At 31.7% G+C, this 26,924-nt stretch overlaps 2 protein-coding genes across 3 annotated transcripts; one reads left to right on the top strand and one right to left on the bottom strand.

Annotated features, from left to right (window-relative positions):
* Window positions 1–1,842: 1,842 nt before the first annotated feature.
* LOC130891057 (probable cytochrome P450 305a1) lies at window positions 1,843–17,213 on the bottom strand. Of its 2 annotated transcripts, XM_057795565.1 has the most exons (8): window positions 17,084–17,213; window positions 16,653–16,907; window positions 15,000–15,218; window positions 14,641–14,940; window positions 9,508–9,688; window positions 7,165–7,282; window positions 4,438–4,579; window positions 3,100–3,943 (listed from the first exon to the last, which is right to left on the bottom strand). In XM_057795565.1, the coding sequence occupies exons 2-8, from the start codon at window positions 16,666–16,668 to the stop codon at window positions 3,759–3,761; spliced, it is 1,161 nt and encodes a 386-aa protein (XP_057651548.1). In that variant the 5' UTR covers window positions 16,669–16,907; window positions 17,084–17,213; the 3' UTR covers window positions 3,100–3,758. The 2 variants fall into 2 exon arrangements, with proteins under 2 accessions (XP_057651547.1, XP_057651548.1); XM_057795564.1 differs by lacking the exon at window positions 17,084–17,213 and having other exon boundaries at window positions 1,843–3,943; window positions 16,653–16,948.
* A 4,144-nt stretch (window positions 17,214–21,357) lies between these two features.
* LOC130891056 (zinc finger protein 431-like) lies at window positions 21,358–26,831 on the top strand. The gene is made up of 2 exons (XM_057795563.1): window positions 21,358–21,734; window positions 23,999–26,831. The coding sequence occupies exons 1-2, from the start codon at window positions 21,576–21,578 to the stop codon at window positions 26,081–26,083; spliced, it is 2,244 nt and encodes a 747-aa protein (XP_057651546.1). The 5' UTR covers window positions 21,358–21,575; the 3' UTR covers window positions 26,084–26,831.
* Window positions 26,832–26,924: the final 93 nt, after the last annotated feature.

The raw sequence follows: 26,924 nt of genomic DNA, 5'->3' as shown, positions 1-26,924 counted from the left end.
TGTTTGCTGTAGATATCCTGAACATGTTCTGTCACCAAATGAATAGTTTGAAATTGTGCGTTCGCTGTGCTAATAAAACATGTTCAGAATTTAAAAACCTGTGTTCGTGGAGCACAGATTTCTAATCCCGAACGTATTCTGAATACGTTCAATGTATCCTCGATTATGGGTGAGAATTTTTAATCTGGCGCATCTGGTTTTCTACGTAATTGTATTTCAAAATCGTATTAGTTGATTTTATATTAACAAATATCAAGAATAAACCTTCGGCCAGTTAATTTTTTTATTCTCCTAGCTAGTTTTGAATTCAAATTACAATTTTAGATGTTCATAAATGGTTCGTGGAGGAATATATGTTCAAAACATATCCTAAACTAAGCATGCACATTCGACACGTCCAGAAAATATTAAAAATACATTCGGAATGTATCTAAATGATTTACCGCGAACCAAGAATAGTTCACCAATAGGATTGATCAATCCCATAAGACGTACATACGCCAATTCTTGAGCCAAGGTCAAGTGATGCTTACGTCACCTGCAGACCTCGACGGCTTGTTTACCATTTATCCTCATGCTCAGATTATCATCAAAATTCACAGGAAACGACTAATGATGCTCTAGAATATATTGCTGGTTATCTTGCTAAAAAATACAAAAATATTTTTCCAAGTCTGGGTGATTTTACATACGAAACGACACAAGAACACTCGTATGTACTTAGTATTCCTTCTTGGATTCAACAACTGTCGTACGGTGGTCTCACTAAGCCATCAGAAGAATTTTTAAAAAAAGTTAAAACTTGGAACACTTATTTTGAAAGCCATCATGGAGAATCGTTCAGAAAAGGGCCAGGTGTTGTTTTTAATTTAGCAAAGAAAATCTTTAAAAAAGATTCGAACTATCCATTTAAAATAATTAAGGCTTTTTGTAAATTAAGGACTATCAGGACTAATCAGAATAAATTTTAGAAATCTAAAAGCTAAATTTGAAGAGAAAGTCTGTAAAAGGGGATGAAGATGACGGCAGAAAAACTGGAAAAAAAATGTTCAAAATTACTCATTGACAGATTTCTACCTATCTCTTTATTTTATATATATCTGATATTTTATTATTTTTCTTAAATTTAATAATTTAGATTATTATTAGAAATATTTTTCATAAATCAGTTTAAATCATTTCATTTGTTTTTACTTTTTAATTTTTAGTTTAAAGTTTGTTAATGGCTTCTGTTTTACTAATTATAAAATACAGATCATTTTAAAAAATAATTCATTTTCTTTAATTTCTTTTCTTCATTGTATACCTATTATAAATGGAACTTAAAATTAACTGAATAATTGGAAATTGGATTTTAAATTAATATTAATTCATAATAATGAATAACACTTAAAAAAATAACTGTATTTTTGTTAAAATTGGCCTTTAAACTTATCAAATAGTCTAGCTCAACAAAGAGTTAAGACCGGTCGAGGTCTGCAGGTGACGTCACGTATGGCGATTTTTCGCACGCACATGGCAGACACATTCAGTTTATTGAGCAATCCTATTGGTGAACTATTCTTGACCGCGAACGAAGCTATTGAGAACTGTCGCCCCAAAATCCAACTAAGTTTTTCCCGCGTCTTATTTCCATTTGACACATTTTTTGAGTTACGTCACTGTTCTTCCGGAACAGTGATATGACGACTGTTAGATAACGATTCTGCTGTTATAGGAAACATAACCTTAAATGTTCCAGCAACGGATATTGCAGTCCAAGTTTTCAACTTGTAGGTGAATTTGTTCGATTTAATGAAACAGAGCTTAAAAAAAACATTTATTAAAAATATATATTACAATAGAATAAGTTGAAGGAAATGGCTATAAATGAGTAAATATAAAATCTAATCTACAATATCATTCATATGACTTCCATTTAATATGTTTTCCATGGAGAGAAATACTGACTTCAGCGGATCATTCTTATACAGGGTAGCGTAGAGAAAACGCACCTTTTTCACATAAACATAATATTATTTATTTTCAAAACTTTTGTTTTAGTTACAGCTAAAATAAATAAATTAATAAAATGATCAAATGTCTCTCCGACTCAAGATCTCCTCACACCTCCAATTGTACATCACGCTTAAAATAATTTCTTCTGATACTTTTGAGATTTCTTGACGAATAGCAATTTTCAGTTTTTGTAGAATACAAGGTTAATTAGTTGTACACTTTAGACTCAAGTTAGCTTCGCAAAAGTAGTATGGAAACAAGTCTACAGAAAATGAGAGCCAAGGAGCATCGCCGAAACGGGAAATTTCTTGTCAAGAAAACATCTTCAAATATTGATGCTTTCACCGCTTCACCGCAGGATCATTAGTAAAAATGAATAGTTAATTGTCTCAGCAGTACAAATTCCTTTACCACTTGTAGAATTACTATATTGAGATGAAATATGAGAAAACGTTCTAGGTATGGATATGTAGAGATGAAGCTCGGCGTCTAGTGAACCTACGGGATGTTTAACTAGTCTGTTATGAAGCTTAGAGATTAGCCGGGACTGCATAACTTCGTTTTTTAGGGTACTTATAGTCATGAGGTAAAAAGATGACGATTTTTGGTCAAAGATAAAGAAAAATCCTCAGAAATTTATCGAAAATTAATTGAACAACTCGAAGATTAGTGCCTCTCTAAGTTTGAAGTATATAAATGATGTTCCGCTTTCCAAAAAAGGCCGAGAAGTGGTGACTCATTTCAGCAGATCGACGCAGTACTGTACGCGATATGGCTGAAGAATTGGGCATCAACGTAGATAATATTGAACAAATAATTCAAGAACGGATTGGTTACCGCAATATTTTAGCCAGATGGGTGCCATTACTTCTGAATTTTGAGAAATTCTCTTCCTGGGAAGCTTGCACGCGTCTCCTGCAGCGGTATGAAGAGGTAGAAGAAAATTTATTGCATCGATTAGTCACCACAGACGAGACTTGAATACACCACTATATTCCGGAGTGTACACTGTCAGTAAGAAATGTGCTATGTCCAGTGTTTTGGGACATGTTTTCTTAATGAAAAACGAAAAGTGAAAGTGCAGTATTATAGCAACCCCCTAAAAATACGGTGAAATCTGTTTACGGATCAAAATGAAGCGATAATCCAATCTGTAGTGCCAGATTGCTGTAAGACAACACCAGACCGCATACAGCTCGGAAAAATTAAACGAATTGGGTAAAACGTAATACCCTTATTACAGTCCTGATTTATCGCCATGTGACTGTTATTTTTACGAAAAAGGCAGCCCAAAAGCTTCCGGAGACATGGTAAAAGTGTGTAAAGTGTGATGAGTATTGTCTAAAAAAGTGTAAAAAAAATCAGCTCTGCAACATAATAAACGTTTTATAGCAAAATTCAAGTTTATATTTAAACCACCCTCGTACTGTCTATTAAACATCACTCATTTCAATGTTTCAATATTGCTTGGTGTCCAACCGAAAAGGGGCGAACATATTGTTTCTTCTTCTTGACTTATCCGTCAGTTCAAAATGTTTCACCCTATAGGAGTATCGATTTGGAATTGTCCATTGGCTGAAGAAAAAATCGTTTTTAAAATATTAAATCAACTAAATACACACTCCATCATCCACGGTACCATTGCTAAAACTCGGCTCTTAGTAAGAGGTGCTAAGAGGTTATCTTCGCGAAATACTGTTCACTGTGACAACATGACAACTCGTTTCGCGCTACTCTGTATATTTTCAAATTCGGTGAAATCAGTGAGAGATTCTAATGAATTTTGCTTCGTATTGTTTTGGAATCAGCGTAATTCCGGAAACAAATATTTCTGTGGGTTTTTGCGATCCAGTTGCTTCCACGATCATGTAGTTCCTTAAAATTTCGCCGAAAATAGTGAATATACTGGTCCTCGCTAATACTTCTCCTATGCATCTTCTTAATCCTGAAAGGCAAATTTATTTTCAACAACATTGTAAAGTGGTTATATTCTTGATTGAAGGAAAAATACGGAAAAAGTGGAAAACAACAAAGGATTCTGCCGCTTTAAACGGCGTTCTAATTCTATGAAAATAGATTTTCAAAGCTTTTCTAAAAATTCTCTGCAAATTTTATTGTTTTTTTTTCAACAACGTTTGTTTAAGAGAAAGTATGAAATTTGGATTATTCCGATAAATTGCAATAAATGAATCAAATGAAGGTTATCAGTTCATTGCTTTAAATCCACGCCACAGACTTATTATGTATTACTTTCGTATGTATAATTTCTTTTCTACAAATTCATATATTATACGAGAGATGTCTGAAATGTTGTCAGTAATTATCAATGGATATTGGAAAATATATGCGCACGTGATAACAGATACTGTAAAGTTCTTCAAATAAAAGTAGATAAATTATATTTAAAATGAATCGTTAATAGATAAATTATATGTATACCGAATCCATAGGGTGCAAATCGTTCAGGAACTGACAGTCTGCCTTCACTATCTAAAAATCTCTCCGGTCTAAACACTTCTGGATCTTTCCAATAACTTTCGTCATTATTTATGGAATAAAAGCTGAATAGCAAAGTAGTATCCTGAAAATTGAATTACGTTTTACAATCTGGTATATACCTATGTATAATATTTTACAAAATCTAAATCTAAAAGTGTCTGCACTGCCGGAACGTATATAAAATTTAATAAGACCCGAAAGTTATAAATTATGGGTATTTATATGATACACTGTATATTAAATATATATTACATTTTATCTTTTACTGGATATTATCTAAATTTCGTTATTATCTAGCAAATCAATAATAAGTTTCGTTACGGGCTCTAAACTATTTATTTTTGTGTACATACTCTACACGAGTTCTCAATTTTTTTCACGTGTTGAATACAGTTTTTCCAGTTTACAGCGGTTACATTTTTAACTTTTAGCTAACCGTCTTTATCAACTCAATCACACTACTGGTTAATGTAGTTGTATTATTATGAGCAAGTAATTTACATCATATCAAATCGATTGGATTAGCAATATGGTAATATGGTGGAAGCTGAATTAGTTCTTGACCTGTTTCCTCTGCAATTGCTGGCTGCTAAAATCAGACATTCTGGTACCCACCTTTCTTTTGATCCCGCATGTAGAATAATTATTCCTTTACCTTTATTGGGCGAACCTTTCGTGTTACATTTTTTTGAACCATCAACCCATTCTTTACTGGGAGTATAATGGGAGTCGTACCAAGTCACATCTAGGTAGATTATGGTTCGGTTTTACGATCTAACTGTATTTAATTTTTCTAAATATTCTAATCTGAGTTTTTTCAAGCGCTGGGGCTCCATTATAGCTTGCCTTCTGTCTATTCTTCTGAATAATAACCCCAAACGACACGTAGAGTACGCCAAAAAGTTGTAATGGAGCAATTAATCTTACCATCAGTTTCACGAACAGTCCTCGTGAATGTGACAATTTTTGTTCTCCACACATTCCATAAATATTGCGGGGAATTAAGTCTTTTTTTAGGAGCTATTGAATTATTGACAATTTTCCAAACTGTACTTTCAGGGATGCTCGTTAAAGTTGAAAGTTTCTTTCAATGAACAGTATTTTTCGTGGTCTCGCTCTACTAAATATAAGTAAACTTTTTCAACTGTAGTTTTTGCCTCAACGGCAAACATTTGCGCTGTTTTGTAGACATTTAATAAGATACTATCAAAGTTTATAATACACACGGTTTTATGATTCGAAATGAACTGACACAGTCGAAGGAATCCGACCCTAGTTAGGTATAAATATAAAGATATTCCTTCACATCTCATGTATTAGGCTAGTCATCATGTTGGGGTTGATTTTAGGTTTCTTTTAATTATTAATGGTTTTTTCTAATTGCTACTTAAGTTTTGAGATATGGGAGCACTAATTTGAACATATCAAACATTGCCATTATAAAGTTTGATATTTTTAATGGTGAACGTACTCAAAACATGTTGTCATTTTGAGTTGTTTACATGATTTTGATCAAAAATTGGAATTAAATCGAGAACATAACTTTCGACGTGGATAAAACAAACAGCAGATCGAGGTATATTTGGCTGTCACAATGATTTATTCGCGTTGGATACCGCATAATTTGACAATCGCTCAAAAAAGCTCGTTGGTGCAAAGAAATGCTGGAAAATTCAATCGCGATGCTTCAAAAGACGTCTATAATATCGTGTCAGGCGACGAATCATGAATCTATGCACACTAAACAACAATCAAGACAAGCAAAAGTCCAGAACAGTTGTTCGCGCACGGAGCGCATCGAAGCAAATGGTCGCCTGTTTTTTCAGAATAACTGGACATGTAGACACCGTTCTATTAGAGCAACGTAGAACGGTCAATTATTGTACACCGGCACTTCTTTACCAGTGTGTTGGACAATATCAGTGGAACCAATCGCACAAGACGACGAATTCAACTCCACTACGACAATGCGACCTATCACACATGAGTTCAAACAAAAAGTTATCATCGAATTGATGGGCTATCCGCCATACAGTGCTTGTTTGACACCCAATGATTTCTTCTTATCCCCGCAGTTCAAAAATCAATTGCGTGGTCAACGTTTTTCTACACCTAAAGAAGCGGTTGATTCGTTCATATGAGGTACCTAAATCGGAATTTAAAAAACCGACAATTGGTTCAAACCACCAAAATTAGGTCACAACGTCAATAATAATGTATCAGAAATAACACAAGAAACAAGAGGTACACTTTCATCTAAACAATTTAGTAGATTAAAGAATATTACGTAAGACGAAAATTTAATAACTAAAAGATATGATGATGACATTAAATTTTATGTCCACCGGTATTATCCATGAAGCTCGTTCAAAATCTGATCATACAAGAGAACAAAGTGAGACTATTCACTTATTGCTGTTAAATGAATCTCAATTAGACTCATATTTGCGCATGCCATCTAAGTAACGGTTATAATTTTTTGAAAACTTTTCATTTTATTCACAATAATCATGTATTATGGTTGAACCACCGTTTATTATCATAAATTCGACAACTTTTGAGTATAGATGTAAGAAAATTCAACTTTTTGGAGACCCGTTACATTAGAAAATAGAAAAAAAAAATGGGCGTTTTGATATGAATTTTATACAAAGATTAATAACATACCTTAGGAATACGATATCCTCCTAAAATTGCATCTTTGACAGTTCGTTTTGGTCCACTAACAGGTATAACGTGACAATACCTCTGAACCTCACTGATAACTGCTTCTATATAAGGCACCCTAAAGAAAAAAAAAGTAATCAACAATTAGAATTGTTGGTAGATTTAATGTTAACAACAGGAGAGAGAAAAATTTTTATCTCGGGTTAATATGTCAAATATACAAGGTTACTAGAATAATAGGAGGTTTGTGACAATAACAAGATGCGCAGTAGACAATTGAGGTCACCTGTTCTTCACAGCGCTGTCATCTGTCAAAATTGTAAAAGTAACAATAGATAACACACATCCTCATAACTCGAACATAATGTTGATGAGGTTCTGTTTGACATAAAAATATAAACAAAACAAAAATATAAACATAAGACGTAGCTGGTGTTCTAGCAGCTGATCGTTTTTTTACAAAAACATGCGCATATATACATGTTGCATAAAGACTTTTCGAAAATTATGATTGGGTTAATCCGATCTAACCCGGATCACTTTTATTGTTTTCGGAAACTATCGCCATAGTCGAGTCGTAGTCATATGATATGATCCTTCCTACCCTGGTAGACACCAGAAAGACTTGCAGAGTTTTTTGTTAAAAGCGCACATGGTTAGCTTTGAAGTTAGAAAAATGGAAGTTTTTGATTAAATAGAAAAGTAAATATCTCTATTTTAATTTGTACCATCTAAAAATATTAACTTTTTTATTTGCATCCTTCTATTGTATCGAGAAAAAAATGATTTTTTAAGGGCGGATTAGCTGCTCAATGCGCGTGTCTCCGAGAGAAAATCCTGATTTCAGAACATTATTTCAATTTACATGATTCGTTTTGTTTTCATTTGTACTACCTATGAATTAACATATCACTCAATAAGTCGTGTGACTAACTAAGAAATATACATTTTTTATCCAAAAATTTATTTTATTCATCAATGTAATCTCCTGCAAGAGCAATACAATCATTCCAACGCTCCTCTAACACAATTTTTTGAGATCAGCGAATAGCCAGTATTCACTGGGGCAGATCTGGATTATACGGTGGATGAGGCCCAAGCCTGTATAAAGTGTGGGTAACTTAGCACCGGTCATTCTATAGTCTGCCAAGCCTGCCAAGCTCTATGTAATCTTACCTCACCCATCCCATATTCACCCAAGCCTGACTGGACTTTGGGTAACCAAACCTCGGCCATCCTATAGTCAGCCGGGCTTGGCAAAATTCTGACTAGCCAGACCTCGGCCATCCCTTATTCACCCAAGTCGGGCTGAACTCTATGTAACCTTATCTCGGCCATCCCTTATTCACCCAAGTCGGGCTGAACTCTGTGTAACTTGATCTCGCCCATCCTATAGTTAGCCAGACTTGGCAGAACTTTGAAAAACTATATAAAGATTTGGTCTAATATTTTATCCATAATAGACATCTCAGCATTAAAAGTAATAATTTTTTATGAATAAAATCCTGTTATGCATAAAAGACAATAAAAAATAGTATCATTTCTTTATATGTTTAAGGCCTGGTCAAGGCTTCTTGCAAACCAAGCGAGGGACATTGTTATCATCCCAGAGTCCCACCAAGACTAGGCCAATAATGGCTTCAAAGATACGGCCAGAGTTGTACATACTTGGCCCATCGTAAAATCCTATGGGTCGTTCAATTTAACCATCGTTTCCATCGACTTGTTAATCGGTGTATTGTTTTGATGAAACAGTGGTTTTTCTTAGACATATGAGTCCGTGTTTCCTTGATTTTAGCATTCAGACGATTCAACAACTATATGTAGTATTCGCTATTGATACGCATCCGAAAATACTGAAACCACAACCTTCCCAACTGACTGTTGTGCTTTTGGATGTGGTTCACCGGCTGTAGTCCACTCAGATGATGATTGTTTGGATTCCGGATTCAAGTGATGGATCTATTGTCACAGATACAACTAAATAGACATCATGGAAGAATTAACGCACAAAAAACCTCTAATATAAGTTAAATGAAAACAATCTCTAGTGGCCCTTCGAAAAATATTATTGGGGGACTCCCAAAAAATAATGTAGGGAAACTCTATAACATTATTGAATAGACAATGAAGAGACCTTTCAAACAACAATCATATTTCCGATTTAAAAAATTCGGGTTGTATCTGTCATTCGAAGGGATGTTCATGTTAAAAAAACAAGATCTCAAAATTCCTAGCATCGCAGATATTTCAATATAAAAGTGTCGGCATCTCATTATAATTATCGATAACAGAGATTTCTCTGATATACGAAAGATACTTTCACTGGACATAAAAAATTACCTTCCTCTGCAATTGTAGCTTATATGTTCTGTTTTATCGAAAGCTTCATTCAAAGTATTTCTAACTTTTTCTTGTATTTCTGGGTACAATATCATCATCATTATGGCAAAATCTAAAGTATTACTTGTTGTTTGAGAACCAGCTATAAATATATCCAAACATACCATCAACAACTGATCCTCTAGAATTACAAAACAAATATTATTAGTGAATTTCAATGATAAAAATAAAACATGTTTCGGAATAGCATCTAATCTCTCGGGAAATGATTCTATAGGTAAAAATAAGGAAAAAAGTTGGTATAACAAAACTTCGTCTCGGGTCAGAAATTGTCATGCAAATTTGTTTGGTCTATACGTATTTTGACCTGAAAAATTTAATAAACTCGGTCTCAGATCTGTAACATAGAACAACATCGTTAAATGTAAGGTTACTTGCACAAGTTGCTCATTTTTGTTTTGATTTTCATTCAGTAAAATAAAGATATTTTCAACTTGTATTCACTTTTTATTGAAGTTCTACACATCATTCTTTTCAGAATTAAATTTTCTGTAAGTTTTATTTGAATGTTTAATACATTTATTGGGCATTTAACGAAGTTATTTTACTCCAAACGTAAAAAAGTGTATTTTGAAGTTGAGTTTTTTGTATTTTACGTCAGTTAAAGTAAAAACTACTACAGTTACAGATCTGAGATTTCAATAATTGGAGTTCTATATATCCACTCCAGCAAAGTTTGTTGGTTTCAACAAAATTCAAGCTAGTTATTATATAAAAATTCTAAACTTTTTTATCATTTTCGAAAAGCAATAAATTTTCTGTATAAAAATTGACTCATAACATTATTGACTATTATGGAGACGGCATAATACTTTGTTATCGTTTTCTTATGTCAATGTTTTTGCTTATTAAAATAAGAATAAAACGAATAAAAAAATTGACTATGAAGTTTTCTTGATCATTTTTACCGATAGACAATTGCTGTGGCGATTTTGCTTTTTTCGTAAAGTACAACCTAGAGCAACTCACGTAAACTTCATCAATTATTATTTAGACGAACTTTATTGGAAGCATGAATCAACAATAATTCACCTCTTGTACGCATCGATTCGAATTGGTAATGATGAAATAGACGGAGAGGCAAAGCCAAAAAAATGCCGTGAGCAGCAGAGCTCCATCACGAAAGTCGAATTATTCATCGAATGAAGAATTTAACTAAAACACAAACAAATCTTTCCATAAAATGAATTACTTGGAAATGATATCGATTCTCAATCTTATTTCTTTATATGGAAAATTTGCTATTCCTCAATAACTTTTCATTTCACAAGTTAACTCTCTCTCTCGAATGAAAATTCATAATTTCAATAGACCCGGTGGTCTCGAACACTCTTGTTCAATTCCAATTGACAACAAAGAAAAAATTGTCATAACGACAAGAAATTTCGAAAATGGGAAGTAAAAAAAATCACCCTAGCAACTATCATACTCGTATTATTCATTAAATAGGAGGCGGTCCAGTTCAACAATTACAACGATCAAAATGATTTCGGGCGTTTTGTGCTAGAAGAACTGAAGAAGAAAACTTTGAACTTGAGAAAGACAATACTTCAACATCACTCCTACTTGCATGTGAAGTTCGAACACTCTAGTTAAACTTTTTCTGGCCGAAAGATAAGAAAATATAACAAAAATGACCATATAATGGAGAGGGGTGGAGATGGAAAGTTTCGACCTTAGACAGGAAATCATCTCGTAACTAATTGAACATACATGTGAAATTTCATTGTTCAGTCGCTTTTCATTTGACCTGCAGAGGTGAGCAAAGGTCAAAAACCACTTTTTTTGCACTGCGACCCCTCGAAATATTCATTTGTTTTCAACCAAACTCTAATAACATCAATCCGCCGCCAAAAAGGCCATGTATGCTAATTTTGAACTAAATCGGACCCATAGCAATTGCTCGAGAGACGAAAATAAGAACTGTATCGAAAAACCATCATAATCGTGTTCAGGAGGTCTCACAACATGGGAAAAATGATGTGCCCCCCATTTTTCTTCTAGTCATGCCTACCGTAATAGACTAAAAAGCCTCTGAATTTATTAAGTCTGGTTTTTTCTCAGGTGATTATAATGATAATATACAATACAATGCTGCGGTCACTCAAGCAGATATTAGAACAGGTGCCTCAAGTGCCTCAGGTGCGCGGTCAAACATGTCGTGACCACTGACATAATAAAATGAAACTTTATGAACTTTTGTTTTCTGTTATGTATATCAAAATTATGATAGTCAGTCAACGTCCTACGGGGACACAGCTGGTCAGTCAGCTGTAATGTACGTAGCCAGGTTTATAAGGCTTCAATTCGTTTATTAAGCGTGAATTTTTTTTATAACAACTATTGACTATATTAACAAATAAAATTGTCAGTCAACCATAGAACAACGCCCGTCTGTCAGTGAATAAGACATTAAATTTTTTCGTTTTCTATGGATATTACACGCGGCAGCTCGTCTTTTATTTATAATTGAGTTAAAATAAAATAATATTATCATAATCATTTAAACTACGACATTTATTTTAATAAGGCACAATTAAACTTTGATAAATGCTACGAATACGCTATATTAATGAAAATTTAACCTGCGAAGCACATTAGGAGACTGATACGAAAATAATTTCCCATGTTTGTAAAATCGTACAAGATGTAAACATTTTAATCAGGTGCTCGGGCACAGACATTCTCATTATTTTGTTAGGAAACATGGAAAATTTATCAAGTTCATCGACAATATGGATAGAAGTTGGGACTGGAAATCATCAAAAGATGATCAATGTCAGTAAAATGTATGAAAAATTTGTGAAATTCTGTTTGCAATGCTCTTCCAGGATTGCACGCTTTGACCGGATGTGATTTTAACCCGGCTTTTTACAAGAAAGGTAGAAAAAAGCCTCTTCAGTTAATGAAGCAAAGCGAAGATTTCAAAAAACATTCTCTGACCTTGGACTTGCAGAAGAAAGCAACCAAAATAATATGTTTAGTAAGATTCAAGAATTTGTTTGCGATTTATACGGTTTGAAAAAAATAAAATCCATCGACGAGGAAAGATTCATTTTATTTTCCAAGACGTATAAATGTTTTAGCACCGCAAACGACTCGTTTAAAATTAAAATAAAGAATGCAAATATTTGGCGTAATGCTCCACTGAATATGGCTGTAAATTAGTTGATGAAAAATATGAGTTTGATTGGTTCAAAGGCGAACAATTACCAGAACTTGTACAGGATTTTATTATTCAACCTTTGCAAGAAAATACAGGTATGCAAATACCTTTATCTGAATTAAACAATCACGAAAATAAGTTTTTTTAATGAATTTATTTATTTTTTAGATTGCCAGCCTGAAACATCTGAGCTTGACGTATCAGATCACCATAGTGAGATTAATGATATGGAAGATTCAGATGATGAATTATGTGATGATAATTTATAGCTTTGTACAATTTTGAATTCTTCATGAAATAAATGAATATATGAGTTCCAAATGTTTAACAATCAACGAGTTCTTACCTGTGTATATACACCTCGTTCATTAACTTCACTGTTGTATTCGAACGAAGTTTATTTCTCAGATTTTTAGGCACAACTGCGACACGGAAGTGCCTTTTCAAAATAAATCTCGTGTTTCAAAAGATTATGATAATGTTATTTTATTTTAACTCAATTATAAATAAAAGACGAGCTGCCGCGTGTAATATCCATAGAAAACGAAAAAATTTAATTTCTTATTCACTGACAGACGGGCGTTGTTCTATGGTTGACTGACAATTTTATTTGTTAATATAGTCAATAGTTGTTATAAAAAAAATTCACGCTTAATAAACGAATTGAAGCCTTATAAACCTCGCTACGTAGATTACAGCTGACTGACCAGCTGTGTCCCCGTAGAACGTTGACTGACTATCATAATTTTTAGTCGAATTTTTCAAGGAATGACTAGAAGAAAAATGGGGGGCACATCATTTTTCCCATGTTTTGAGACCTCCTGAACACGATTATGATGGTTTTTCGATACAGTTCTTATTTTCGTCTCTCGAGCAATTGCTATGGGTCCGATTTAGTTCAAAATTAGCATACATGGTTTTTTTGGCGGCGGATTGATGTTATTAGAGTTTGGTTGAAAACAAATGAATATTTCGAGGGGTCGCAGTGCAAAAAAGTGGTTTTTGACCTTTGCTCACCTCTGCAGGTCAAACGAAAAGCGACTGAAAAATGAAATTTCACATGTAGGTTCAATTAGTTGCGAGATGATTTCCTGTCTAAGGTCGAAACTTTCCATCTCCACCCCTCTCCATTTTATGGTCATTTTTGTTACATTTTCTTATTTTTTGGCCAGAAAAAGTTTAACTAGAGGGTTCGAACTTCGCATGCAAGTAGGGGTGATGTTGAAGAATTGTCTTTCTCAAGTTCCAAAGTTTTCTTCTTCAGTTCTTCTAGCACAAAACGCCCGAAATCATTTTGATCGTTGTAATTGTTGAACTGGACCGCCTCCTATTTAATGAATAATACGAGTATGATCGTTGCTAAGGTGATTTTTTTTTACTTCCCATTTTCGAAATTTCTTGTCATTGTGACAATTTTTTCTTTGTTGTCAATTGGAATTGAACAAGAGGGTTCGAGACCACCGGGTCTATTGAAATAATGAATTTTCATTCGAGAGAGAGAGTTAACTTGTGAAATGAAAAGTTATTGAGAAATAGCAAATTTTCCATATAAAGAAATAAGATTGAGAATTGATATCTTTTCCAAGAAATTCATTTTATGGAAAGATTTGTTTGTATATTAGTTAAATTCTTCATTCGATGAATAATTCGACTTTCGTGATGGAGCTCTACTGCTTACGGCTTTTTTTTGATTTACATAACAGAAAACAAAAGTTCATAAAGTTTCATTTTATTTTGTCAGTGGTCACGACATGTTTGACCGCGCACCTGAGGCACCTGTTCTAATATCCGCTTGACTGACCGCAGCATTGTATTGTAAATTATGATTATAATCACCCGAGAAAAAACCAGATTTAATAAATTCAGAGACTTTTTCGGCTCTGTCTCTTGAACTAAAATTATCGAACCTGTAAATGTTGTTGGAGCTCCATTACTTTTTTTCATTTCTGAGATAAAGGAATATATCAAATCATCATCTCTTCCGTCTGTCCAAGTTTCATAATGTGCGTTTATAGTTTTCATTAGTAGAGCTTTGAGTTCTTTATTCAATTCAATAACTAAATTATATCCGGATTTTTCGGGGGATATGAATCTTAACCAAGGAAACGTGTTCAACACTCCTCCTGCCATATTAAAGGCCAACGCCCTTTTATCCAATAAATCCAACAAATACTGAAGATTTGGATCAGAGCGATCTAATCTAGACCCTACGAATTCAATTTATTACGAAAGTATTTTTAATTATCTCTAATTAGTTATAACTGACCACTCAATGATCTCCATAAAACATTCAATACGGACACTGAGATGATCGGTACTATTTTAATTTCATTCTCTTTGCTTTGTTTTAAAATTGATAGTAGTTCGGTGACTTCTTCTCGAACCATATCATCCATAGTTTTCAGACCAAAACCGAGAGATCGAAGATGAGTGACTACAAAATGTCTCTGTATTTTCCAATGTTCTCCATCAGTTCCAACAATACCTGCAAAATTATTTTTTTAAAGCTATTAATAAATATATTTAATCCTGTCATAATGATCAAGCCTAATCAGACTAGATTCAGATAATGAAATTAAATTTTAATTTACTTATTCTAATTTCTTATTCTAAGCTAATTTTTTGGACAGCTTCAAAATATGTGTTATAAAAGGCTTCTGGTGGAGAAAATCTCCAAACATGCAGTTTCTTTTTGATGTGGGGGAACCAATAGAAGTTATTAGGTTCCAAATTAGGAATGTATGGGACATTGCCCACCCGATCTTCAATTGTATGCATAATGAAGAATGACTCGCTTCTTCGTTGACATTTTCCGAATTTCTCCATTGGGTTGTGGCAAAGAAATAGTTGTGTAGGAGTTAACCGTCTTTCGTCGCCTTTTATTGAATTTGGCTCATGCCGAAACATCCATACAATTGATTGCTATATTGTATGATTTGTCACCTTTGCAGATATAACTTTAATAACAACTTTCAATACACCAGTTTAAGCGGATCTTTTTTGAGCATTGCTCAAATACGCGAAAAGTTTTTTTCACTTGAATGACTTAATAGTATACATATATTGATGTTATTTAGATATAAATACAAATTTAGGATCATCTTCACGGATTTTGTCACGAAGTGATACACTCCAAGTCGAATGTTATTGAAAATATTCACTGGGCATTTTTATTTTCAACACACTTCTAATAGCTTGGTATTTTTTCATAATCTTACATATCTTCATAATTTGATGCTTTGTCTGGCATGTGGGATATTTCCCATGCCGCCAAAATCCCCCTTTTATCTCTAACCTCTATTTCCTCAGTTGAACTTCCATTAGATATTACTTTCCAAGGAAATGATATAGTTCAACAGCTCTTCCGTCAATTGCTTCCTCCTTCTCGATTATGTTCCTTCTTTCTTTTGTTCTCTTCTCTCTTCATAAAGGAATTTCCGACAAATATGCTCGTTGCTGTTCAGGAAGTCTTCTTGACAGCATAACCTCCAAGATAATTCCAGGCATCACTTCTCCTTCAAGTGCAGCTTCATATTTGAACCGATGAAGGTATTTTCTAAAGCATCTGCGTCCAGAGAGCGTTTGGAAGTAATTTACCTCTCCGTGGAGGCAGCAAAACCAGGTATCCTTTCGCGGAATTTTCTCACTCATATCTTCTTAATTCTGCTTTAATCGTTGCGGACGATCTTCTCTACTAGTGAAGAGATTTTCTTTCGACCGCTAAAACTCAAATAGGCAGGATTTCGTAATATAAATTCAGTCTACATCTTGAACTGGTGATTTAACTGATAAAAGTGTTTTATGGATTCAAAAAAATAATATATCCACCCCTGGTAAGTGAGGTATTAAATCTATTGCAATTTCCGTTTAACCGAAATATATAATTTACTATATTGATACTTGATGGATATTCACTAACCTTTTCTCGTACCCATAGATCGAAGCTTTAAGAAAAAATTTCTTGGCCTACCATTAAATTCGTGTCCGTAGGCAACTTCTTTTATTAAATCAAAAGATGACACAACAACTAATTTTTCTGTTCCCAACTTCAATCCTATTATATTCGAGTTATAAATTTTCGATAATTTTGCAAAAGCTTTGTGTTGTCCTCCTTCTGATTTCGATAGACTTTTTAAAATATGAAAGTTACCTACTATGGGATACCATACTGGACCTGAAACATACATATCGGTGATCGAAGTGCAATACCTCGTATGTGCAATTTTTCTCGAAAATAGGTTTTCATTATAAAAGTATTTGGTGCGTGGAAACCTATTTGGCAAAAGTAGTTTTAACACTAAAATTTTTACAAATTTATATAAATTTTGAGGTGCCAATTCAATACCTAACCCACAAAATATTTATGCAATTCCTCCTGTGTTATTTTTAGAAATAGTGTGCACGTGTTTACATAAAACTATTGCCAGTTCGAAGGTTCCAGAAATCACCGTAACATTTTTCAAAGTTATTCTAAAGAAAATGGAAACTAGTTAGAAAGTAACTGTAAAGCTACTGATTATAAAAAAGCAGAAAATTATCATAACCCCAAACTGTCAAAGAAAATAGATGTTAACCAACATAACTGCAGGAAAACTGTAAATAAGATAAAACGCACGAGAAAAGAGACATACATAGGATTTAAAGAAGTAAAATTTTGAAAAATACTATATTAAGGGGAGAACGAGTGAAGGGACAAAAAAAGAAAAGACATGAAACTTAATAAACATTGTTATACAGGGCATATTTTTTAAGTGCAATGCAAAGAATTGTTTTTATATAATAACTTTGAATGAATAATGATTTTGTTCCCAAATGATAGTTTGTTAATTTTTTTTAATCTTACAATACTCATAATTATATTGCCCTGAAAACTACAATACCACGTATATCTCTAATTATTATAAAATATTTCCGTATAGGTGTAATAGTTTGGACATAATATTATTGTTTATTTGTATATTTCAGAATTAAAAACAAATTTCGAAATGTTTGTAATACTTCCACGAATAAGGTTGCCAGGTGGCCAAACCTAATAGCCGGACAGACCAGCCAGTTTGGCCGGACATTTGGGTAGGACACCGGACACCCTAAGTCATTGTCCGTACTTAGTGATTCGCCCTCGTAGTTTATACAAATACAGTCACTTTTGGTTGAGATGGTCCTCCTTATCTCTACCCTCCATACACTATATAATATGTTCTTTCTTTCATACATAACCTTATTTCAAACCGTATTGTTTTGTAACATATCAATCACGTTAAGTTGAATAAAGTATTTTGTTTTCTCAAACGGCGAATCACCACACTGTATTTTACAATTATTGAGGATTTTATCTCATTATTTATACGGTACGACAAAAAATAATTTTTTTAACTGAAAAAAAATAATCAAAAACCTCTTCTCTTCAAGTTAAAGTATAGAACGAAAAAAACTTCTTTTCTGTGTTACACAATAAAAATAATTATTCATATTTTTTGTTCCTTTCGATAGCTCAGTTTGGATTATATCACCAAGTACTACGAAATAACTACAATCGAATATTTTTAATTTTGTTTTATTCAATAAAAATACTACTAACAGACTAAAACTAAAACATTATTTGTGTCGGCACTCTATATAGGTCCCATTGTTTTTATCTTACTTCATCTCACCATATCTTTTTTGTTAGAGTCTAACAAAACACCGTTGCCGCTGTGACACATAATTAAACTAAATGCTTAAACACTTTTGGTTTACCGAAACCTGTTTTAAGAGCTCAGTTTCTTTAAACATGTATTTGTAAAAATCCTTACAAGTCAAAGGTTATAAATTAAATTCTGCAAGCAACATTTTGTCAAAAGTGTCAACATGCAACCTGTTGAGCTCTTTCGTCCATTGCTGACCTATCAAGAAGTAAGCTCTTTCGACGTTTGCGTTATGTCCTGGCATAGCAAAGTAATACTAACAAATAATTAGGAATTCTGAAAAGCAATCTTGACTTATAATTGATTTTTTTTTATGACCCAACAGTTTCTTGAAATCAATGTTCACTTTGTTAGTGTTCAAAAACGGGCAACGAGCATTTTGTTCTATTACATGTCATTTAAAATTATATGTAGTTGTCTAAATACATAAAATTTATAGTCCCATACTCCCAGGCCCTTCATCTGAGGATGGCCCTTTTTGAATAAATTTAGACATGGTTTTATTTTTTTTACGCGGGCAAGTTTCTAAAGAAAATTTAACGAAATTCTGTATTTTTCATTTAAATCGTTTGAAAAAAAGTAAATTGGGTTAAACACTTTGATAACTAAATAACGTGGTGGAGTTCTTTCATGTTTTTTCATACTATTAAATAACGATGGCGTTTCTAATACTTACCAGGTGGAAAATTTTGAGGTTTTCGCATGAAAAATATTATGATTACCACTAGAATTATTAGAACCGTGAAAAACATTTTACCTTAACTGCTTATAAAATATATAAGTATAAATCAACAACTGTTAATTTATATGAGTTGAACCAAAAACAGTAAACAATCAAAATAAATATTTCTGCTTTGGCTCAAAAGCAAACATTATATTAGGAAACATATTAAAATATTTTTAAAGATAAGGTTGAACAATATTTAAACAGAAATAAAAACAAATTGTTGTGATATTTCTCTTAATATTTCTCGTAATGTATCTATTTTATAAATTTTATCTGGGGTTTGTTAGTACCATCATACTCTATTTAACTTGATCTGTTAGTTTCTAATCAAATTTTCTATAACTTTCACTATTGACTTCAAATTTCACAACATTCTGGGTTTGATTACATGTTTCGAAAAAAAAAATTCTAAAACTTTTACATCAAACTAATTTCAATAATATACTACAAGCACAAACCATATATTTTAGAAACGTTTCACACAGATGGCTCAAGGTTGAATTTCGTAATTAAAGTTCAGAGCCCTAGATGGATCTGCCAGCATAACATATATCAAGTTGGTGAATTTGACATCAAACTAGATAATTTAATGTTGGTATACATTGTACAGTTTTTCTTGATGTTTCATCATAAATGTTATGTGTAACAAATCTATTAATGTATTAATTAACCGTAAGGGATTTGTTATAAAGTTCAAGTAATAAAATTTATGAAAATTAGGTTTAATTACTTGATATGTTACATTTTAATTGGTTATTTTTGTGTGCCAAATTTTATTTAAAAGTATATATTGTTTTCAAGTTTTATTTTCATCTTTTTATTAAATAATAACAAGTTTTGTTAAGATTATTATTATAATTGAAGGATTATCATATTACCTCAAAAACTCGATTTGTCTACATTTCACTTTAGTAAGGAGAAACGTGCTCTTACAATAACTTTAATATTTTTCTCCTAACAAGATTACAACTAATAAATTTCCAAATTTGTTATTTCTATCATAATAGTTTTCAAACTTCAATCTTCTGTGATACTGTATCTTACAAATGTGATATTTTGAGAAATATTTTAAACAAAAATATGAATTTGAAAGTTTATTAATTGGAAGATTACGATCTACGTCAAATAATTTGAGTCACGCGCTATCAATAAAATTTAAATTTTCCAGTATTCTATTAAGGACGTCAGATTATTAGTTGAAGTTCAGACCCCCAGTGGACATCAATTTGGTTAGAACAAATAAAATTGTCGTGATCCCTCTAAATAAAGGTGATCTGTAACTACAAACAACAAAAAGGCTTATGATGTCATCATAAAATTGGAAACAAAATGCGAAGTACAATGTATGTTGTATACGTGTTATAACGTTTTATTTTGATTCCAAAAGTAATAATTGATGTATAGACATATCTATATATGTATTGTTTACATGGTTATTCAATTTACCAGTTAAATTTCACGTTCATAAGGTCGCGTACGGTTTTGAAAGATTATAATTTCTCACCTTTTCCATGAAATAAGAAACTATTAAAAATATTATTAACAAAATAAGAAATTATGATATAATAGTTAGACTTTGTAAATATGATATTTTACATGATACCAAAGACATAGTGCAGCCTATTATTCACCCTTGATATTTCTAAAAAAATATTCCCTAAAAACCACAATACAATTTCAATATATTGAGAATAGGCAACATTTCATACATATTAATACTTATAATTAAGCTTAATAGGAATAATAGTGTTATTTCTGTGCCGTTAAACATAAAATAATTTAAGGGTACGTTCACAATCCACCGCAGTTTACTTTGCGCCTTATTTGATAAGATTATTCGGGAGCACGTAGAAAAAATTTTCACGTATTTTTCTTATGAAAGTGTTTATAATGAACATTATGGCCAGATAAAAAATTAAATGGATCTTAAAAAAACAGCTTCGAGATGACAAAATTAGACAAAAAGGAACGTTCCTACCGTCTACTCCTATCGTGCAGAATTGAGTAGTTCTGTTTTGGATAAACATAAACTGTGAAGCAGAAAATAATAAACCTACCCTAATGTGGGATTGATTTCACACCTGCAACATTTATACATAATAACATATAGATTTTAATATGTGGAAAGACTTTAAAATGTTTGAATCAACATTGTCAAACAACTAACTTATCAATGATTAGAGCAAATCGTTCTGTGCAGTGGACGCGCAAACGCAATACCATGATTTTTCATCATTACAATTCCAACCGAGCGATCAGTGATCTCAATTTTAGTTTTCTACAGATTTGTGATATATATGTAGGTAGTCTAATATCTGTGATGTAGAAGTATTTAATTTGAAATTGATGTCGATGGTTTCCACATCCTTCAATTCAAATTGTATTTATAAACAAAGTAAAACTGAAAGTTTCAGTAAATACCTTAGATAAAATGGCTGAAAAAATAGAAATACGTGTAAATATTCCAACAGAAGAACTTGTTCAAAAGTGCCGCACGTGTCTTAAAAATGATGGAGTGCTTAATTTATTCTTAACGCGACATAAAGATGTGATGTTATACCAATTATTTCCAATGCTGTCTTTACCTGAAGTAAGTAATGCATTGTTTTTGCTTAATTATTAATTATAATGTACAATAGCTTTGACGTATATTTTGGTATAGGATTTTTATCCATCTGAGGATGCATTATTTTGAATTTAAAAACTTATCTATAAAGTATATATATACATTTCTTATGCTTATTGTCTATTCTATTGAAGATGCTTATTTTAAATTGAATCTGAACTGCAAATTTTATTTACTTGGGTAGTAGTTACTCTTTGGCAATAGACAAGTTGAACTTTATATCTTGGGAAGAGTACAGCTGCTTATAATACGTTCAAAATGCATAATTGAATTTGAACAATCATTGGGTAATTATATTGATAAGATTTGATTCAAAAAACCTTCAAGTTCTTTATAATATCATTTCTCGCTTTGATTACTATTTATTAAAGTACCTACCTACCTCAACTTAATCATACTTCACAATATTAAACTGAATTAGCGTTGGTTATGATTCACGAAAAAAGTTGCAGCTTATGACTTATACTTATATTTTGAATTTAAACATTAATATAAATAGTACTTTCACAATTATCATTAAAACTAAAAGATGATTGATGTATCTTCCAAAAAGTTCCAAATATTGGGGTTAAATATTTAACAAAAAAAATATTTTATGTGTTGCAGTTAAGGAAAGCAAACATTTACAATAGATAATCAAGGATGTTGTAAAATTTTCTTTACAAAAAAAAACAATTAGAAGATTGTTATCATTTAAATAAAATTATAATTGTCTGAATAATATTATAAAGATGTCTGTATGTGTTTGATATATAATCAACACAGCAGTTAATGTTTCTTGTATTAGAAGGACGAATTTGTTAAAATTATAAGAACTGTCTTTAGTTTATATTTTGTTTATTGATGCCTAATTCTAACAATAGAAAATAAATCTGGTTACATATTCTCGTCTTTACGAATATCCTGACTTAGAGAGATCCCCTCATATATTTAAGAGTAGGAGATGCAATCCCTACTTTTTATATATTACAAAAATTTTGTACAGTTGGTCTAATTAAAAGTTCACTCTTTCCAACACAGTTCTTGATAGCTTTACATATAAATTAAATATTATAGTATTAGTTCTAAATGTAATATAAAAGTCAAGATCAATACGAACTCTACAAGGTAGTCTATTTTTTCATTTCTACAAACACATTGCTGAAAATCATGTTCCCATCTTTATTAATATAAAAGTAGTAGAAAAAAGAAATAAAAACATAAATATGGAGAAATATTGCTTTAATAATAATTAACTAGAATATCATTTAATGAGATGTTTAAAATGTCATCTATATTCAATTTGGCATTATGCAAGACTTGTGAATTCCTGGTTTTATTTATTTGCTTATTTACTAATACCAGGTGTTAGGTTTCCTTTATATTATTTTTCAGTTACCCCTAAAAAGAGATCAAAATGTAAAATCTCTGGAGATAATACTATTTAATTGTACTCCTTTCAAAACAAGTTCATTGCAAAACATTACATAGAATTTCCAACTACTTTTGGGTATTTAAATGAACTAGAATTTTTTATAGGATTCATTCTTAAAGATCTTTATGTTCTATTTCCTGTATTCATATAGGATATAGATAAAATTTCAGTATCTGCAGTTGCAGGTTTTAAAAGTACAACTAAGCATTAATATAGCTTCATCATAAAGCCATCAATATTATAGGTACACACATTTCCAATATGTGATCAAAATTATTATCAGAATTCTTGAGAAACTTATACTTTGTATGAATGTGATCATTTACATATCTTTTACATTAATACCACACAGTCTAAGGCAATTTTAATAATTGTTGTCTGGATTTTTTATGAAAGTTTGAAATAAATACATCTAAAAATTTATCAGTTACAGTACTTGATTGGTTACTTGGATCGATATTTTTCCTAAATTATTGTTAAGTTAGTTATTCTTCATAGTTTCTTTTGCTTTTACAAAAACATCTACTCATTAATATTTTCCTTCTATGACAACTATTAACTAATAGCTGTCACATATGTACTTGATTTCACAAATAATGCCTTATATTATTTATGTTTTCATATCATCGTAACTTCGTTGCCTGAAACAATTTTTTAGTTCTAAAGGAGCAAGAAGTTAATTAGTTAAACTATTGAGAAGTATTGGGTCAATACTTTACTCTTTGAAGTCACTGCAATTTTTTATTCAGCTCAACTTATTTCTAAATATTGAGAAGTAGACAATAATTTTTATTTCTCGTTTTTTATGTTTCAGATGGATCCTACAGATTCTGGATTGCCTCAAAAAATATGTGGAATATGCGCAAAAGCAGTTTTTGAATTTTATGCATTCAAAGAACGTACATTACAGACACAAGTAATTATCGAACTTGCTGCAGGAAAGTTACGTTATTTAAATATTGAAGAGACACAAGATTCAAAAACAAACGAAACTGTGGATAGTATAATTTATGCTGATAGTGGAATTAAACAAGAAAATCAAGATTATGTAGATGATGAACAAAACATAAAGCAAGAAACTGTTAGTGATATTAACATTGTAAAACAAGAATTAGAGAATTTCGAGGATCATGGTATTATTAAAAAGATTCAAAACGGAGATACCACGAAACAAAAAAGTAGAGTAGTGGCCCAATGTCGCTTTTGTAAAAAAAAATTTAATAAATACTCTGATTACCTTAATCATAGAACAGAGGAAAAAGAAAAAAGAATTAAAGTAGATTGTCCAATTTGTCATGACAATATAATGTCGTACAGAATGGAAAATCATCTTCTAGTCCATAAGATGAAAGGACAAGTTGATTCAAAGGAAACGGAAGAATTGATAAACATCTCCAATGAACAAACTAATAAAGATGTAACAACTGATCATTATTATCTGGAGACATTGTCAAACGATTCCGATGCAATAACTGATCTAGATTATATGGAAAATTCTGAATTTGTGGATAATATGGAAATTGAGGAATCCCCTCAATATGCATGTCTATTATGTGATCTGAAATTTGAAAATAGAAGAGAATATATAAATCACCGACGAGAGGAAAAAGAAAAAAGACAAAAGAAGCCTTGTCCAATTTGTAATGAACAAATACCTTTGTTTCAAATGGAGAAACATTATTTTTTGCATGATCAAAATACTTGCAAAGATGCTAAATTAATGATAGATCCACAAAGTGATGATCTAACTTGTAGCTGTTGTAACGGAATTTTCAATGATAAGAACGAGTTTATGTTACATGTGAAAAATGATTCTAACCGAAAACCAAAAATGTATCCATGTTCCATATGCAATGAAAAATTTACTTTAACCAAGCTCAGAGATCATATGACCATTCATAGTACAAATATGAAACAGTATATGTGCGAGGTTTGTGGAAAACAATTTGCATATAAAACCAGTCTACGTTTTCATAAGCATTCTAAAGTAACAGAAGAATCTCTATGTGATCTGTGTGGAAAATCATTTATCTCACAATTTTCTTTAAAACTTCACAAACAAAGAGTTCATGTGGAAATGGAAGGTTTTTCTTGTGAATTTTGTGATAAACTGTTTGAAAAAAATCAACATAGAATCATCCACGAGCGACAACATACAGGTGAAAAACCTTATGAGTGTAATATTTGTGGAAAAAATTTCACTAAAAGATCTCTTCTTGAAACCCACTTAAAAGGGCACGATTCAAATATTAAGTTTCAATGTAGCACATGCCACCAAATATTTTTGACCTCTGAACTACTCACTCAGCATGAAAAGGTACATAAAGCTAGTAGAAAAAAACGTACGAAAAAAGTGGAAAAGTCCAAATGCGATATGTGCAACCATCTAGTTATAGATCTAGACGGTCATAAGCAAGCTCACAATGCAGGCTTTACTTATGTCTGTGGATATTGTAATGAAGGTTTCACTAAGAGGTACGACTTGACTACTCACAAGATATCAGTTCATTTTACAAAAAGACGTATATTCAAATGTGACATTTGTGACAAATCAGTTACTACCAGCCAGATGTTAGAAAGTCATCGCAGAATTCACACGGGAGAGAAACCGTTTCAATGTGAAATCTGCAAGAAAAGTTTTACTCAAGGTAGTCATCTTCATACGCACATGAAGTGGCATACTGGTGAAAAGAAATTTGAATGCGAATTTTGTAGAAAAAAATTCTCGTTAAAAGGAAATCTTAAGCAACATCTTAGATCACACACTGGTGACAAACCATTTACTTGTGATATATGTACTAAAGGTTTCCCTACAGGCTCTAGTTTAAGAAAACATTTAGCAATTCACAATAAATTTAAAGCTGAAAATTTGAATTTACAATTTCTTACAGAAAATTAAAATTCCTTTTGTTGTAGATGATAAGTACATGATGTAAAAGTTCAAATAAATTTAGATATGGGTTCCTGAAAATAAGTTTTGTTCAAATCTCTCCAAGAGGTGAAATAATTTGATTAAAATGATTTTTATTATTTAAAGGCTCTATATTAAGCATCAATATTTCACCCTTATATCAAGTTCATCAAGAATAATTTTTGTCGGGTGATTGAAAAGTCCATAGTATGGTTTTCGTTGCTTGAATGATTAGTTAGAACTCAGTTACAATGAGATTCAGTACATTTCCTCTAGAATACATTTTCACCAATACACTGTAGTTTAGTTTTTGAGTGTATCCATAGTTAAAATTTGCTAGAACTCCCTGTAGGGAGTTTTCTAATCTACCAGGTATTATACTATCTCTATCTGCAATTCGACGTCTATTGTATATTTCCTTAATTATGAATAGAGCCTTGCCGTTCAATTAGTTTTTAAGTAAGAAATTTAAAACATTTTTTCGCTCATTTTTATGGCGACACTTATGTTTTATTTGAAAGATTTGTTTTAAAATTTTTTGTTTGGTAGTGTATTTCAAATCACTTTAAAATTTACTTAAATTGTTGAAAAATACGAATAAAAATAGTATTAGGTATGATTTGAACCTTTAAACAGAGTATATTTAGATAAGAGCAGATTAAAACTAGAAGTTTTGTTAGAATACGTATTTTTGTATAATTAATATAGTTTAAAATATATTTTATGAAGAATTGAGTTTTTGATTTATCATTTATTCCCATAGGTCTGGGATACCAGAATGTCTTTAAAATATGACATTTCAAAACCGAATATTAAATTGAACTTTCTT

This window comes from Diorhabda carinulata, chromosome 3 (assembly GCF_026250575.1).
Source record: "Diorhabda carinulata isolate Delta chromosome 3, icDioCari1.1, whole genome shotgun sequence".
Classification (NCBI taxonomy): domain Eukaryota; kingdom Metazoa; phylum Arthropoda; class Insecta; order Coleoptera; family Chrysomelidae; genus Diorhabda; species Diorhabda carinulata.
This window is presented reverse-complemented; position numbering and strand designations above follow the sequence as displayed.

What these genes read in the sequence shown, in the direction of transcription:
- LOC130891057 (XM_057795564.1), bottom strand. Translation starts at nt 16,920, where the DNA reads ATGTATGTTTCAGGTCCAGTATGGTATCCCATAGTAGGTAACTTTCAT. An exon ending in AGCTCCAACAACATTTACAG is followed by an intron (nt 9,689 to 14,640) that starts GTTCGATAATTT and finishes TTGTAATTCTAG; the next exon opens with AGGATCAGTTGTTGATGGTA. An exon ending in GAGGATATCGTATTCCTAAG is followed by an intron (nt 4,580 to 7,164) that starts GTATGTTATTAA and finishes TTCAATTTTCAG; the next exon opens with GATACTACTTTGCTATTCAG.
- LOC130891056 (XM_057795563.1), top strand. Translation starts at nt 21,576, where the DNA reads ATGGCTGAAAAAATAGAAATACGTGTAAATATTCCAACAGAAGAACTT. An exon ending in CAATGCTGTCTTTACCTGAA is followed by an intron (nt 21,735 to 23,998) that starts GTAAGTAATGCA and finishes TTTATGTTTCAG; the next exon opens with ATGGATCCTACAGATTCTGG.